Genomic DNA, 13,666 nt, shown 5'->3' on the forward strand with positions numbered 1-13,666 from the left:
TTTTTTGCTTGTTTTTTTTAGCAATTATTTATTTAATTTAGCTATTATGGCTAAGTAAAGTTAATTGCCTTATGAGAAAACACATTTTTATAATTTTCAATTGGATTTTTCAGAAATTATCGTAAATTTTTCACACCAATAAAATACCGAGAAAAATGGAAAAAAAGAAGACTGTCGATCAAAGACCTACGGCAACGAACATTAACAACGACGGCGTCTGACACTAAAAAATCTTGGCGACGGCGAATAATCGGCCATTTGTATGGTTTTCCTCTGAGTAACTTTAAAAATTTATCATTAATTTGATAAAATTAATCTCATAACAATATTAATTGAATATTAAGGAGGATTGATCAATTCTAAGATCCTAGGTCTAATAGGTCTTCTTTCGAATTTATTATTTTAAAATATTCCTACATTTTTATATACAAATACATAGCTGTTTAGGAAAAGTACTAAATCTAACACTTTCAAGTGAATACTTAAACAAAACAAGAACAAGCATTTGTTTTTATTAGGATAAAAAACAACGTTTTGAAGAAAATTGTAAATTTTTTCTTAAACTTAAGAAAAAAAATGAGTTCTCAAACAGTGCGTACGCCTGTTTCACAAATTATACACAGTAAAGATGAGTTGGAAGAGGAGGAACCAAAGAAAAAGTCCCGTGAAGATTGGCGTAAAGCCAAAGAGCTAGAGGAAGCCCGTAAAGCTGGTACTGCGCCGGCTGCTGTGGATGAAGAGGGACGAGATATAAATCCTCATATACCACAATATATATCAAATGCTCCTTGGTATTATGGAGCTCAGGGACCTACACTAAAACATCAAAGGCCCCAGCGTGATGAAGATAAAGGTGAATTGGAGCGTATGGCTCCTAAGGGGGTGGATACTACACGCCTGGTGACAAAATTTCGCAAGGGAGCCTGTGAAAATTGTGGAGCCATGACCCACAAGCGTAAGGATTGTTTAGAAAGACCACGCAAGGTTATAGCAAAATTTGCCGAGTCTATTGTAGTGCATGACGAGCATATAGTGCAGGATAAGTCCGTGAATTATGATGAGAAAAGAGATCGTTGGAGTTCTTATGATCCCGCAAATCATCGGGAAATTATAGAGGAATTTGAAAAAGTGGAAGAAGCCAAAAGACAGTTAAAGGCAGAAAAATTAAAGAATAGTAAGTTTCTCTCAAATAATATAAGACAAATCTTTAACCTTTATGTATTCCAGATCCTGATGCTGAAATTTCCGATGATGACAACAACGAGGATAAATATGTGGACGAAGTTGATATGCCGGGTACTAAAGTAGATTCGAAACAACGTATTACCGTGCGTAATTTGCGTATAAGAGAAGATACCGCCAAATATCTAAGAAATTTAGATCCCAATTCGGCCTACTATGATCCCAAAACAAGATCTATGCGTGACAATCCCAATCCTCATACACCAGCGGAGGAGTAAGTACTTACTAAAATCTATTATAATAAAACCAATTTAATGAAATGTTTTTTTTTTTTTTTAAGAGCGGAATTTGCCGGAGAAAATTTTGTACGCTTTAGTGGTGATACCACAAAACATTCGCAAGCCCAATTGTTTGCCTGGGAGGCTCATGGCAAAGGTGTTGATGTGCATTTGTTAGCCGAACCTACGAAATTGGAATTATTGCAAAAGGAATATGATAAAAAGAAAGATCAATTTAAATCAAGTGTAAGTATTAATCTAAAAATTTGTTTGGTAAAAAAAATTAATTTACAATTTTTTAAATTTCAGACTAAAGAACACATTGTGGAGAAATATGGTGGTGTGGAACATTTAGAAGCTCCTCCAAAATCCCTGTTGCTGGCTCAAACTGAGGAATATATAGAATACTCTCGCAGCGGCAAAGTTATTAAGGGTATGGAAAAACCTAAGGCTCGTAGTATTTACGAGGAAGATGTCTATATAAATAATCATACCACTGTATGGGGCAGTTATTGGAATGGTGGACGTTGGGGTTATAAATGCTGTAAATCTTTTATAAAAAATTCTTATTGTGTGGGCATGAAAGATCCCGAAAGCATAGGAGAATTTAAAATGCCCAATCCAGTACCGAGCTCTGCAACAGTTAACAAGGAAAAAGAGGAAGACAGCACCACAGTTTCATCCACATCCAAAGTAAATTCTGAAGAAGACAATAGCAAGTCGAAAATCACAGATGAACACAAAGAATCATCTTCATCCAGTTCTTCTTCCTCCTCATCATCCTCGGAAGATGAAGAAGAACTACAAAAGGCGGCTTTGGAAAACAAAAAACTCAAGAAGAAAATGAAAAAACGCGAAAAGAAAAGAGCCAAGAAACTAAAGAAGAAAGAGAAAAAATTGGCCAAAGAAAAGAAACGTTTAGAGGAGAAATCTAAAGGTAAATCAGACAAAGATAAGAAGGCAGTATCTGATATGCAGGATGATAGAAAACGGCCCTACAATAGTATGTACGATGTTAAGGCGCCCACAGAAGAAGAAATTGAAGAATGGCAGCGTAAACGTACTAGAGAAGAGGATCCCATGTTACAATTTATGGACAAATAATTGCAATGCTATGAAATGTATAATAAAAGTTTAATAATTAAAGTAACGGTTAAATCGTATAATAGATCTAAAGGATGTAATTACAAAAATATTTCGAGTTTGTTTTGCTTATGTGTTTTAAAAATGCCGATTTTCAGAAAGATTTTTGCTATAGCTGTCTTGCTAAAAAGCCAAAATTTGGGTAAAATTTATTGAGCTCAAGCATTGATTGCTTTGAAATTTAGTTGAGATTATAAAACTAAAAGTTTTTATTAACATACTACTTAAGACACTTCCAACTGGGTTTTAAAGGCACTTTTTCACTTTGTTTTTGTTTGTCTCTTCATTTACTTTCCCTTAAACAATGGCATACTGTTCATACAACAATTCACGTATTTTATAATATTCTTCAGACAAATGTCCTTCCATAGTCACCTTACCGGTATCAATACGTCTTAACGCCAGAGAGCCATTGCAGCACCACAAAACACCACCAGAAAATTCCGAATTAATATTATTGCGCATTAGGATTTGTTTGAAATCGGAAAGTTTCAGTTCATTAATCAACACTGAATTATGCACAGGTATCTCATCATTTTCCAAAGACTCTAAAGTAAGAGTTTTCTCATCACTACTGCCCGTCTCCGTGACATCATTATCAGCTGCGTTATTTTGTGTTGTATTAGTGGATTCAATAGCTTGAGTTCGTACACCAATGCGAGCATCTATCCAGGCCACTTCGGCATCTTTGCCCTTTTGGAATTGCAGTTGAGCTACTAAGCCTTCAGTGAGACGTACTTGATAAATATGGGTTTCTGTAGTGGCATCAATAGTCTGCAAATTAAAAGTTAAAATCGGAATATTTTTGTAATCTACAACAAACTTACTTCACCCTTGTGTGGTGTAAAAACTCGGGCGCCTATATTCTGTTCACAATGCTTAGCTACCGCCTGTGTAGCTTCCTCAGTACCATGCACTACTATAACACGACGCGGTCTTAATTGAGATAAAATTTTCAACATAGATTCGCCATCAGAGCGACCTTCAAAGTCTATACGCTGGATTTGGGCATTTATTTCTATAGTTTTACGTTGACTTATACATTTGGTGGGTTTCTCCAGTAATTGTACCTCTAAACATTAATTTAAATTAAAAAAATATATTTTTTAAGCTTATTTTACTTACCATCATCTGTTTTTGATTTTTCTCCCTTGATTTCTTCTTTCTTTACATTTTCCTTATTATCATCCATGGGATAGTCATATGCTACGTCGGCTATGCGATATTCTTCTAAATTTATTATCTCACCATATTCATCACATTTGATTTTCTCCTCATGAAAGGGAAACATTACATGATGTCTTTTATTTGACTTAAAGAAACCGGTATGCTGTCTGCCCTCGGGTCTTATAACAATATCATGCTTTCCCGTAATAATACTCATTTCTATATCATCCTCTGAATCGGAACTACTTTCTTCTTCGGCATCTTGTTTCACAATAAGTCTATTAACTTTTTCACCCTGTATACGTAAGTATTCCTCTAGTTCAGCTCCTTCCAATTCTATGCGACGCCTAATGTCAATTTCGATTTTTCTTCCCGGTGTATGATTTTCCACCAAATCCATGGCCAGGGTGCCCTGAGAGGTTCTATGAAACGGCTTGAATAAGTGATTTTTATTTTAGTTATTATTAGAAATCTTACCTTGAGGTAAATATTATACTGTTATTGGGATTACCCGCCCATTGTACAAATAAATCCCTGGTAAAGCCACTTTCCATATCTGGCTCACTTGCCAACACCACCTTAGGTCCGGGTAATTGAGCCAATTCCGCCAAACTATGACACAATTGCATGTGTTTGAATTGGAAGGGGTTGTTGCGAGCTCCCTCAAAACTTTTCATTAGTTTATCACTCATCCATTCAATTTGTGATTTAGCAAACTCTATGACATTATAAGAGAAATTATTTAGCAATGCCAAAGAGTAGGCCATTAAACCTGACTCCTTATTCTTCCATAACTGGTCCAACATATGAGCCAATTCCAAAACACGTCCCGCTGTGTCTACTGCTATTAAAACATTGCCATTACCTCGCAAAGTTTGTAGAATATTAGTCATAAGCTTCTCATCACGAGCCCTACGTCTGGCTTGTTGATACAAAGCATTAAAAGCATCCGTTATAAGTAGTGAGGGCCTTTGTAAACGTTCCAATTCACAACCATTCAAATGACGTTCTTTTTTGTGATTAAAATCGGTGGCATAGACAATATCTTCTTCGCCCACTTTTAATATCTTCCATATGGTACCACCAATCATATGCCCAGCCGGTAAGGGTGTTATGGCTATGCCATAACCTTTACCTTTCAGGTTAACCGTCTGATTGTATTTCAGTTGTATAATTTTATCAAAAGCAGCATCCACATCATCCAATGAGAACAAATCAAAATCATACATATTAAAGTGTGACATATAGAGATCATACATAAACATTTGACCCATTTTATGTACAGGAATGGTGGAATAAATGGGACAATTCAAACCCAACTTGCCCACCAAATAAGGCAGGGCACCCAAATGATAAACATCTGGATGGGACAATAGAACAGCGTCAATAGTGTGCACATGCCTATCAATTATCAAACTCAATATTAAAAGGAATTAATAAATGTTATTCTCAAGACAAACCTTTTAACTTCCTTGATAAAATTAGCATCAAACTTTTCATCCCAACCACAGTCCAACATTATTTTGACTTCATCGATTTGCAATATATAACAGGGTGGTGTTTCATCCATTGCCCCCGAAACTGTGTGGAGTTTTATAATTGAAGTCATGTTTTCTGTGTGATTTTCTTAAAATTAATGTGCTATTTGTTGAATTTTTTAACTTAACAGAAATAAACAAAAATTGTTCAAGATTTTCACAAAAAAATCCGGTGTTTTTTTTTACATTCCTCTTCTTGTTTTTGTTATTCACAGAAAATTGTTAACACAGGGTTTGCAAAAAATGTAAATAAAGGGTTCGGAAATAAAATAAAGTTAAAATATATGTATGTAGTATATTTTATACAAACAAAATATTTCTTTGCTCTATTCAGGGCCGTAAGCCATAGGCCTCCAAAGGTTATGTAACTAATTAATATATGTGGCCGATATACGTATCTATAGAAAGGTATCTGAAATGTTTTTTTATTAGTATATAACAATCATTAACCCATTGAGAGACAGGATCATTTGTTTGTGAAATTGTTACATGAAAATCCCCTTATCTGACATTTTATTAAAAGCTAATTCACGCGATCCCATAAGTAATATGACCTGTAAAAATTTTGTAGAGGTGTACGGATGGGATCGTGTAGGCTTAATATGTATTGAAACCATCGCAAATTGATAAATAATAAGGATGGAAAATTTGACAGTCGTATGACTATTTTCACAAGTCGCATTAGATAAAGTAGGAATTTGTATGTACACTCATATAAAAAGAAAAGAAAACAAGTGTTTTCAACTTACGCATGGAATGTACTTTTTCATTAGACTTTACGTACGTTCATGTAAAGTAGTTTTTAGCAACATTCTGGCTACATTATGTCATACAATCTGAATGAATAACACTAATAAGAAGAAGAACGAAGGAAAAATATTAAATTCAACCAGAGACTTGCGCCGATTCGGCTTAAGCCGACTAAGCCTAGCCGCCGAACAAAATGTCAAAGCCGCCGCCGCCGAAAATCTTTCAGCTTAATACGGCTTGAAATTTTCGCCATATTTTGTACAATTTACAGAATACTTTCGCTAAATTTGTGGAATTTTACAATATAAAATTAATTTGTTTTCATTTAAGCAAGTTTTCTTTTATCTAATAATAAGCCGCTCATTGAAATTTGGCCAGTGTAGAACTTTGCTCAACGTTCGATGTATATGCTTCGCCTCAGATATTTTCGTGTTTTCGCGCCTAATTCGAGTCGCTGCTTTGACTTCAAACCAGCTTCGTTGACGTCAACGGAGCTACACCTTTTTACATTGCTGGTATGTCATACCGTAAAGGGCTAGGGTATCGAACATGTGTATTTCAAATGGGAAGTGCAGTTGATGTCAATTCTGCCGACTGCGAAAAGAAATTCTGCTAGAATTTTTCGCGCCAAACTGTTTTCTGCATTTTTTATTGCCAAAAAAAATCTGTTGTTGTGTGTGTGTGCGAAAATCTAAAATGACAGAAATGATATTCTTTAAATAAAAAAATAATTTTTTACTAAAAATTAAAATTAATAAGATTGTATGCTATACTACTATACCGAGGGTCATTGTACAAAGAAACAGCAAGTGTTGGGTTGAATTTAGTTAAATTGTTAATAATTATATGGGTTTGTTTTCGTTTAATACCCATATATATTTGTGAGATCTAGAAGATTAAAAAATGTATGTAATGGTGTTAATTAATTATTTATTTGTCTATAATGAACGTCTTTCTTTTCAAGAAAGAGGAGGCATCATGATGGTCTCCTGGAAGAATGCCCACAAGAGAGTGGCAATTGTATACCTCCCTAGTAGCCTAGGTGGGTGGTGGTCGGTCGGCTAGTGGTGACATGGTATATTATCACCTAGAGGCAATGGAAGGAAGCTGATTGCCGTATTCAGGGGGTATCCTTGAGATACATACTTATTATTATACCATTGATCCTAGCAGAATCACTACCATACACCCATAATAGAGCTCAATGTCTGTCAGGTGTGCCTTTCAGTCCAGCTCTTGTTGTCTCCAAACACTATGGTGGCCGAATATTTACAAGAAACAATTGTTAAGCCGTCTTTTATACAAATTTATAGCTTTGTAGAGAATGTCTTCACGGACCTAGAGGATAGAACCTGGGTAGGTATGTAGATGTTGTTTGGGCAAAATATTGGTACTAACCATTGTGGGCTTTAAGTCGACTTTAGATCCCTTATAGTTGTCACACTATACCAAATAAGCATTCTTGCTGGAATTAAAGTTTAAAACATGTTTAATTCCAGTCAAACATTCAAATTTCAAGTGTTGAAATTCACTTTCATTACACTTTAATTCAATAGAATTCTCCAGTGAAAACGAAACTTGAATTCAAGTCGAACATTAGAATCGTTTTACAGTATAATTCAATGCACGAAATCTATATACAGTGTCTCTCATAAGTATTCGAATTTAGGTAAACTATGAAAAGAAACCAAATTTAATAATATATTTTGTGTGCAAAAAAAAATTAATTTGTTATATTGTCTAGACAGCCCTTAAGTTTGATATCACGCTTTTTAAAACTTGAAAAATTTACATTTACTTAAATTAAATTAGCTTTTTTTAAAAAAGTCCATAAAATTGCCTCACAAAAGTATACGAATTTTTACTGTATTTCATATTTGAGCATATTATACGAAACACAAATTTTAGAATAGACTAGTTTTTATGCTTTAAATTGTTTTAAGGGGTTACTATCAACCGAAATGATATATTTTAGGCCCATTTGGTCCACAATTTTTGGGGATTTGTACCCCTCTTTTTATGTAATACCGTTAAAATGGCGATTTTTGGCAATATTTGTAGTATTTTCTCTTTTTTTTCCAGAGATAAAACCAAAGTTTGATATTGGGATTTAATAGACCCCTTGGAGTATCTAAAAATAGTATTTTTGTTACAAGAATCTGTATTCAAACGATCCAAGATATATTATTGATATCATTATTCTGTCGCTAATTCAATATATTGGAACTTAAGTCCATTTTCATAATACTAGGGTCAAAAGTTTTCGGGGAAAGTTTTCTTGTATATATTCTTTTAGATATCAGCTTTTATATATTTTAAGTTTTCAATGTATTGTGGAAGTGTACAACTCCAAAACATGCCTCGAAGAAACACCATTCAATATGGTAGTATCATTATTTTTATATACCAATGACCTCCAGGCTGCATGCCACTATATCATTATGGTCTAACTCAAAAATATCGATATCTGTTTAAATATTGATTACTATGATCAAAATAAACCCAAAATTTTGGACTTACAGTGTTATTGTAATGGGCAACATAAGCGTGAAAGTTACGAATAGTAAAAACTCAAATCTACTGTATAGGCTGACGTTTTGTTAAGGCATGTTTTGGAAGTGCTAATATGTACTTGAATGTATACTAGCCAACTTTGTCGGAAAATATCGACCCTAGTGGTACGAAAAGGGACTTAAGATCCATACAATTCAATTAGAAACAGAAGAACGATACCAAAAATACATCTTGGAACTTTTAAGTACAGATCCTTATAACAAAAATTATTATTTTTAGATACCTCAAGGGGTCTATTAAATCCCAATATTAAAGTTTGGGTTTATTTCTGAAAAAAAGGAAAAAATTGCAAATATGGTCAAAAATCGCCATTTTAATGATATTACATGAAAAGATGGTACAAATGCTCCAAAATTGTGGAACAAATGGACCAAAAATATATAATTTCGGTCGATAGTAACCCCTTAACACAATTTTAAGCAAAAAACCACTCGATTATAATTTTTGTGTTTCGTATAATATGATCATATATGAAATACAGGAAAAATTCGAATACTTTTGTGAGGCAATTTTATGGCCTTTTTTTTTTTAAAGTTAAATCAATTGAGGTAAATGTAATTTTTCCAAATTTTAAAGAGTGTGATATTATACCATAGGACTCTCTAGACAATATAACAAATTTAATTATTCATTTCACACACAAAAAATATTATAAAAAAGAAGAAAGAGAGAAAGCGATAACAAGCAAAAATCAACAGCTCTATATAAAATAATTAAAAACAAATAATAAACAGTGTAAAAAATAGAAAAAAGACTATTAAAACACTTAAAAACATTAATCCTATTAGTGAACATAAAGTTTTTCTAAAATAAAAATTTATTGATAAATAATCTTAAAAATAACCCAAAAATGACTGATTGCAGTACGTGCAAGTCAGTAATTAGGGGAGAGACGGGAATAAGATGCAATGGTGTTTGCGATAAAATATATCATTGTACAAAAAAATGCTCTGGTGTAGACCAATATTCGATCGGTGTTCTAGAATCAAGTAATTTTGTTAGATTTATTTGCGAGGATTGTATGCAATATATAAGAAATGTGGATCTAGTGCTGGGAGAAATACAAGATGGGGTACGAATAAATAAACAAAACCTAAAGGAATATAAAAGGGAATTTGAATCATCATTAAAGAGCAACGAAAATGAAATAAAGCAATTATTACTGGCAATTGAAAAAAGATATGAAGAAAGACTTAAAATTATTGATAACACTCAAAAAGCTTGTGAAAAAAATGTACAAGAAATTAAAAAACTTTATGGAGCAATAAAAGACAATGAAAACAGTAATAAAGAAATATGTAATAGCATAGAACAAACAAATACAAAGATGTGCAATGAAATAAAAAAAGTAATAAAACAAACAAACGAAAAACAAAACAAAATGTCATATGCAGAGACAATAAAAAATGCAGTGATACCAGATCAAAATAAACAAGTGCCTCTAATTGTTAAACCTAAAGAAAGACAGGATGCTGAAAAAACAAAAGAAGAATTAAATAAAAAGGTTGATCCAGTGAATTTAAAAATAACAAAAATAGAAAACAGAAAAAATGGGACAGTAATAATACAAAGCGAAAATAATGAAGAAAGAGAAAAAATAAAAAATGCAATTCAAATTAAACTAAATGAAAATTATGATATTAAGGTGCCCAGTCCAAGAAATTTAATACTAAAAATAACGGACATAAGTTTTGACTATACGGAAGATGAAATAATAGAAAAAATTAAAAAACAAAATCCTATAATAAATGGTGAATTAAAATTAATACAAAAATACGAATATAAAATTAATGATAAAAGAAAAATTTATACTATAAAAGTAATCGTGGACAATGATACGTATTATAAACTAATATCGGAGCAGAAAATAAACATAGGTTGGGAAAGATGTAGAGTATTCGATGGAACTGATATAATACAATGCATGAAATGTAGAGGATATAATCATAAAGCCAGAGAATGTAAAAATCAAGAATGTTGCTTAAAATGCCATGGTTGCCATAAAACAAAAGAATGTGACAAAGAACAAATAAATAAATGTATTAATTGTATTAGAATGAACAACAGATTAAATATGGGGTTAGATGACAATCATCAAACGAATAATAAAGAGTGTCCGGTATACCAAAACAAATTGAAAATAAAGAAAAAAAACCTAGGCCTCTATGAGTAACAATTAAAGTATATTCGTGGTGCTTACACAAATGTGCAAGGATTAATAAATAATTTTAATTTAATTGAAATAATGGCTGAAAGTGGAAATTTTGACTTCATAATTTTATCTGAGACACATTTTACTAGCGAACATGAAAGTAGTGAAATTATATTACCCAAATACGAACATTTAATATCACTGTCTAACTCTCGAAGAACTGGAGGTGTAATAATTTATTTTAAAAAAGAATGGAGAATAAATAAAATAATGGAAAAAAACGAAGACTCTAAATATTGGATACTTTTATGCAAAGCTGAACTCTACAATACAAACATTGTTATTGGTGCGGTATATAGATCACCTAGTTGTAGCGAGGCGGAATTTTGTACAATTTTCAACGATATACTCGAAGTGATATGTGATATTAACTGTGATATTATAATTAGTGGAGATTTTAATATTGACTGGTTACAGAACAGTTTTTACAAAAACAAAATAGAGAACATAATAAATGATAATGGTCTGAATCAAATAGTAAATAACTATACTCGTGTAACAAATAGATCCAATACTTTAATAGACTATGTCCTGACAAATAGTGAAAATGTGTCTATAGAAAACAGTGCTAATAATAATATAGCGGACCACGAAACATTAGTTGTTAATATAAAAACCAAATATGACAAAGAAACACATAATGAAACCAAAGAAATATTTAATTATAAAAAAAACTTATTTTATAGTTATTTAAGTGAAATAATAGCTCCAAATCTAAGTGATGACATAAATGAAATGGCATCGAATTTAGATAAATGTTTTGATGAAACAGTGAACAAATTTACGTATAGAAAAACAATAACACAACGAAGTAACATCAATAATTGGTTTAACTCAGAACTAAAAAGATTAAAAATAGATAAAATAAGAAAACATGAATTAGCCAAATTTCAAAATACGAATGAAGCGTGGTCAATCTATATATCGAGTAGAAACTTATACAAAACAAAAGTACAAAATGAAAAGAAGAAATACATAAATAACAAAATAACCAATGCGAAAGATCAAAAACAAATGTGGAACCAAATAAAAAACTTAGTGCTTAGAAAAAACCAAACTGTGATAAAATCTGTGATATTTAATCAAATAGAATATAAGGAAAATAAACAAATAGCTGACGAATTTAACAAATACTTTATAAATAGTATAAGAGAGATAAGAGATTCCATTGAAAATGTGCAATATTCAAATAGTATACAACCAGTAATAACTAATTTTAAATTCCGTGCAATAAATAATATAGAACTAAGACATATAATAAGTAAAATGAATAAAAAACAAGATTTTAACAAGATATCAAATAAAATCATTCTAGACAATTGGAGCTTAGTGGGTGACATTTTAGTCAATATAATTAATAAATCACTGGAAAGTGGAGAATTTCCAACAAATTGGAAAGAAACCATAATAACACCAATAGAAAAAGTCAAAAACACGAGAAATTGTGAAGAATTTAGACCGATAAACTCATTAAAAACATGTGAAAAAATTCTTGAAAAAGTAGTAAAAGAACAACTCGAAATATATCTAGAGGAAAATTCAATTTTATCTAAATATCAATCGGGATTTCGAAATAAATATTCGTGTGAAACTACAGTGAACTATGTAGTAAACAGATGGAAAAATAAAAAGAAAAATAATAAAATAATGGCAATATTTCTGGACTTTAAGAGAGCATTCGAAACAATAGACCGCAAAATATTATTAAAAAAGATGTACATGTACGGAATACAAAATAATGAACTAAAATGGTTTAATTCGTATTTAACTAATAGAATTCAATACACTAAAATTAACAATATAAAATCTAATTCAAGTATAAATGATTACGGTGTTCCACAGGGATCAATCCTGGGTGCATTGTTATTCATTATATATATAAATGATATGCCAAATGTTTTGGAAAAAAGTGAAATTATTTTATATGCGGACGATACATTAATATTTGCTGAGGACGAGAATGATAACAATTGTAAAGATAATTTAGAGCACGATATGAACAATATCAATAACTGGTTGAAAATGAATAAACTAAAATTAAATGAAAATAAAACTAAAATAATGGAAATTAACATTACAAACAGTGCAATATTTACAATAAATAATAATATAATAGAAAAAGTAAATCAAATTAAATATCTCGGTTTTATAATTGATAAGGAACTAAGCTTTAAAGATCACATAGATTATATATTATATATGTAAAAAAATTGCCAAAAAAATCGGTTTTTTCAAACGAATAAGAAAGAATATATCAACAATGACATCAATTAATGTTTATAATACAATAGTAAAACCACATTTCGAGTACGGTTCCACAATCATATATACATGCTGTAAAACAACACAATTAGAAAGATTACAAAAATTTCAAAACAAGGCTATGAGAATAATACTTAAATGTAACAGATATACATCAATACAACTAATGCTAAATATACTAAACTGGATGAATATCAAGCAAAGACTAGAGTTAAATACAATACTATTTATACAAAAAATGAAGAGCGGAAAAGCACCAGGATATCTATGCGAACAATTAAATTATGTAGGTGATATACAACCATATAGACTGAGAAATGCAGAAGACTTCAGACTACGGCCAGCACATAACACAACTGCGCAGCTATCATTATTCTATAAAGGACTTAAACTATATAACTCCATGCCAACATATATAAAAAAAGAAAGAAATGAATATGTATTTAGGAAAGAATGTGTAAATTTTGTTAAAAATAATACAAATGTACTTTTATAGAGCTAAAATTAATTTAATGATTATGTAATCAAATTGTAACCAAAATTGTAACTTAAAAGTATTA

General features: G+C 31.3%; 3 protein-coding genes across 8 annotated transcripts in view; 1 reads left to right on the forward strand and 2 right to left on the reverse strand.

Moving 5' to 3' along the window:
* The window catches only part of LOC119611160 (E3 ubiquitin-protein ligase RNF13), a 20,077-nt gene extending 19,857 nt beyond the window's left edge, over window positions 1-220 (reverse strand). For all 6 annotated transcript variants that reach the window (XR_005232043.1, XR_005232044.1, XM_037966660.1 and 3 more), the window contains exon 1: window positions 1-220. This exon is cut by the window's left edge and continues 270 nt beyond it. The gene's annotated coding sequence lies outside the window, so the exon portion shown is untranslated.
* Window positions 221-450: 230 nt separating this feature from the next.
* On the forward strand, window positions 451-2,610 carry LOC119611159 (pre-mRNA-splicing factor Slu7). The gene is made up of 4 exons (XM_037966656.1): window positions 451-1,174; window positions 1,228-1,456; window positions 1,523-1,706; window positions 1,770-2,610. Exons 1-4 carry the CDS (start codon window positions 577-579, stop codon window positions 2,562-2,564), a joined length of 1,806 nt encoding a protein of 601 aa, XP_037822584.1. The 5' UTR covers window positions 451-576; the 3' UTR covers window positions 2,565-2,610.
* Window positions 2,611-2,859: 249 nt separating this feature from the next.
* Window positions 2,860-5,534, reverse strand: LOC119611158 (probable cleavage and polyadenylation specificity factor subunit 2). Its single transcript, XM_037966655.1, has 5 exons — window positions 5,231-5,534; window positions 4,248-5,171; window positions 3,729-4,192; window positions 3,431-3,675; window positions 2,860-3,377 (listed from the first exon to the last, which is right to left on the reverse strand). Exons 1-5 carry the CDS (start codon window positions 5,377-5,379, stop codon window positions 2,901-2,903), a joined length of 2,259 nt encoding a protein of 752 aa, XP_037822583.1. The 5' UTR covers window positions 5,380-5,534; the 3' UTR covers window positions 2,860-2,900.
* Between the last annotated feature and the right edge of the window lie 8,132 nt (window positions 5,535-13,666).

This window comes from Lucilia sericata, unplaced genomic scaffold (assembly GCF_015586225.1).
Source record: "Lucilia sericata isolate MDLA Ls3-8-SP2 unplaced genomic scaffold, ASM1558622v1 Contig001381F_arrow, whole genome shotgun sequence".
Lineage (NCBI taxonomy): Eukaryota > Metazoa > Arthropoda > Insecta > Diptera > Calliphoridae > Lucilia > Lucilia sericata.

Bases quoted from the DNA above. Each gene is read 5' to 3' on its own strand.
- LOC119611159 (XM_037966656.1), top strand. From the start codon at position 577: ATGAGTTCTCAAACAGTGCGTACGCCTGTTTCACAAATTATACACAGT. The intron at 1,175-1,227 runs GTAAGTTTCTCT...TATGTATTCCAG, and splicing joins GGCAGAAAAATTAAAGAATA to ATCCTGATGCTGAAATTTCC. The intron at 1,707-1,769 runs GTAAGTATTAAT...TTTAAATTTCAG, and splicing joins AAGATCAATTTAAATCAAGT to ACTAAAGAACACATTGTGGA.
- LOC119611158 (XM_037966655.1), bottom strand. From the start codon at position 5,379: ATGACTTCAATTATAAAACTCCACACAGTTTCGGGGGCAATGGATGAA. The intron at 4,193-4,247 runs GTAAGATTTCTA...GCCGTTTCATAG, and splicing joins AGTATAATATTTACCTCAAG to AACCTCTCAGGGCACCCTGG. The intron at 3,676-3,728 runs GTAAGTAAAATA...ATTAATGTTTAG, and splicing joins AAAATCAAAAACAGATGATG to AGGTACAATTACTGGAGAAA.